General features: G+C 47.4%; 1 protein-coding gene across 1 annotated transcript; it reads left to right on the top strand.

Annotated features, from left to right (window-relative positions):
* On the top strand, positions 293 to 1054 carry LOC109847564. The gene has a single exon (XM_020416798.1). The coding sequence runs from the start codon at positions 293 to 295 to the stop codon at positions 1052 to 1054; it is 762 nt and encodes a 253-aa protein (XP_020272387.1).

Here is a 1541-nt window from a genome sequence, read left to right as displayed (position 1 = left end):
TATTTCTTGTCAATCTAATACGTCACGGACTTGTTCACGTTTCGATTCCTGGGTATTTTGGGAAGCGGGGCGTGACAGGTTTTAGTGGTGGCCCATGTAGGTCACGGTCCTGAGTCCTCACTAATAAGAATATAGTAGACAATTTAGATACATATCATAGTTCATCCATAAGACTACAATTAATTTCTTATACTATTATTTTGATAATTATATTTTAGTTCCTATTTTCCCAATATTTTGTTTTGATTTTAACATTGGTTATCCTCTTGATCCTTGTTTTTTCTTTAGAACCATGGTGATTATGCGTGATAATGGTAGCCAGCCCAGTAGCAGTACCCCGCCGCCTGAAGTGGAACCGCACCAACTTTTGGAGATGATTCATGGATTGGTAGTGAATCAGCAGTTCTTGGCTGGGCATTTACAGCGGGAGCCTCAACATCAGCCTCCCCATCGTCCAGAGTCTAGTGTTAGGGAGTTCCGGTATATACGGCCCCCTTCTTTCTCTGGTGCTGAAGGACCCCTAGCAGCGGAAGAATTCTTGAAGTTCACTGAGACTATTCTCACGGTGACCCGCATTCCCCATGCTGAATGGGTGGATTTCATGCATATTCAGCTCACCGGCACCACTCGGATTTGGTGGACTGCAGAGAAGGCTCATTTGGAGAGACCGATTTTGTGGGATACCTTCACAGACCGTTTCAACAGGAAGTACTTCCCTCAGTCGGCTCAGGACGAGCTTTTGCGTAAGTTTGTTGAACTCAAGCAAGGAGGTAGATCTGTTGATGAGTACGAGGCCAAGTTTTCTTCCTTGAGTCGATACGCTCCTCATCTTGCTACAGACCCCACTATCAGGAGGCATCAGTTTCAGAAGGGCCTGGATAAGTATATCAGGTTTTCTCTGGCTGGTAGAGCACTTGCGATGCGCGATGTAGTACTGGATGCAGCACGTGAGATTGAGAGCATGCAGAAGGAGCCTGAAGACACACATGTGATTCAGAGTAGGGCACTAGTAGTTCCATCTAGGACTATCGAGCGTCCTTCTTTAAAGCAGTAGCAGCAGGCCCCGCAGAGGCAATAGTTTTCTCAATGCTAGCCACTTCCTCATGTGCATCTCTATCAGCACCCATGAGTGTAGACTCATGGCCGGCCTTCGGTACAGTGTTCCTATTGTAGCAACCCTGGGCATACTCAGCAAGAATGCCCCAGGTTTCTTCATCTGTGCTATAACTGTGGGTCCCCCAATCATGTCAATCGGGAATGTCCGTAGCGGCAGCAGGTCAGCTTGCCCCCACCTCCAGCTCGAGCAGCTCTTCCAGCTCCACCTCAATCAGACTCAGCAGCTCCAGCTCAGCACGGACCCTACCATCAAGCAGGCCCTCTTCCTCCACAGCAACAGATTTATCAGGAAGCATGAAGGCAGCAACCACCACGTCAGACATTCATGATGACGGCCGTGGAAGCTAAGGAGAACAACCAGGTGATCTCTGGTAAGAGTAGTTATTCTTAGTTTTATTTGCATATGAACTTCCTTATTTCACATT

The sequence above is a fragment of the Asparagus officinalis genome, chromosome 7, assembly GCF_001876935.1.
Source record: "Asparagus officinalis chromosome 7, Aspof.V1, whole genome shotgun sequence".
NCBI classification, from domain to species: domain Eukaryota; kingdom Viridiplantae; phylum Streptophyta; class Magnoliopsida; order Asparagales; family Asparagaceae; genus Asparagus; species Asparagus officinalis.
This window is presented reverse-complemented; position numbering and strand designations above follow the sequence as displayed.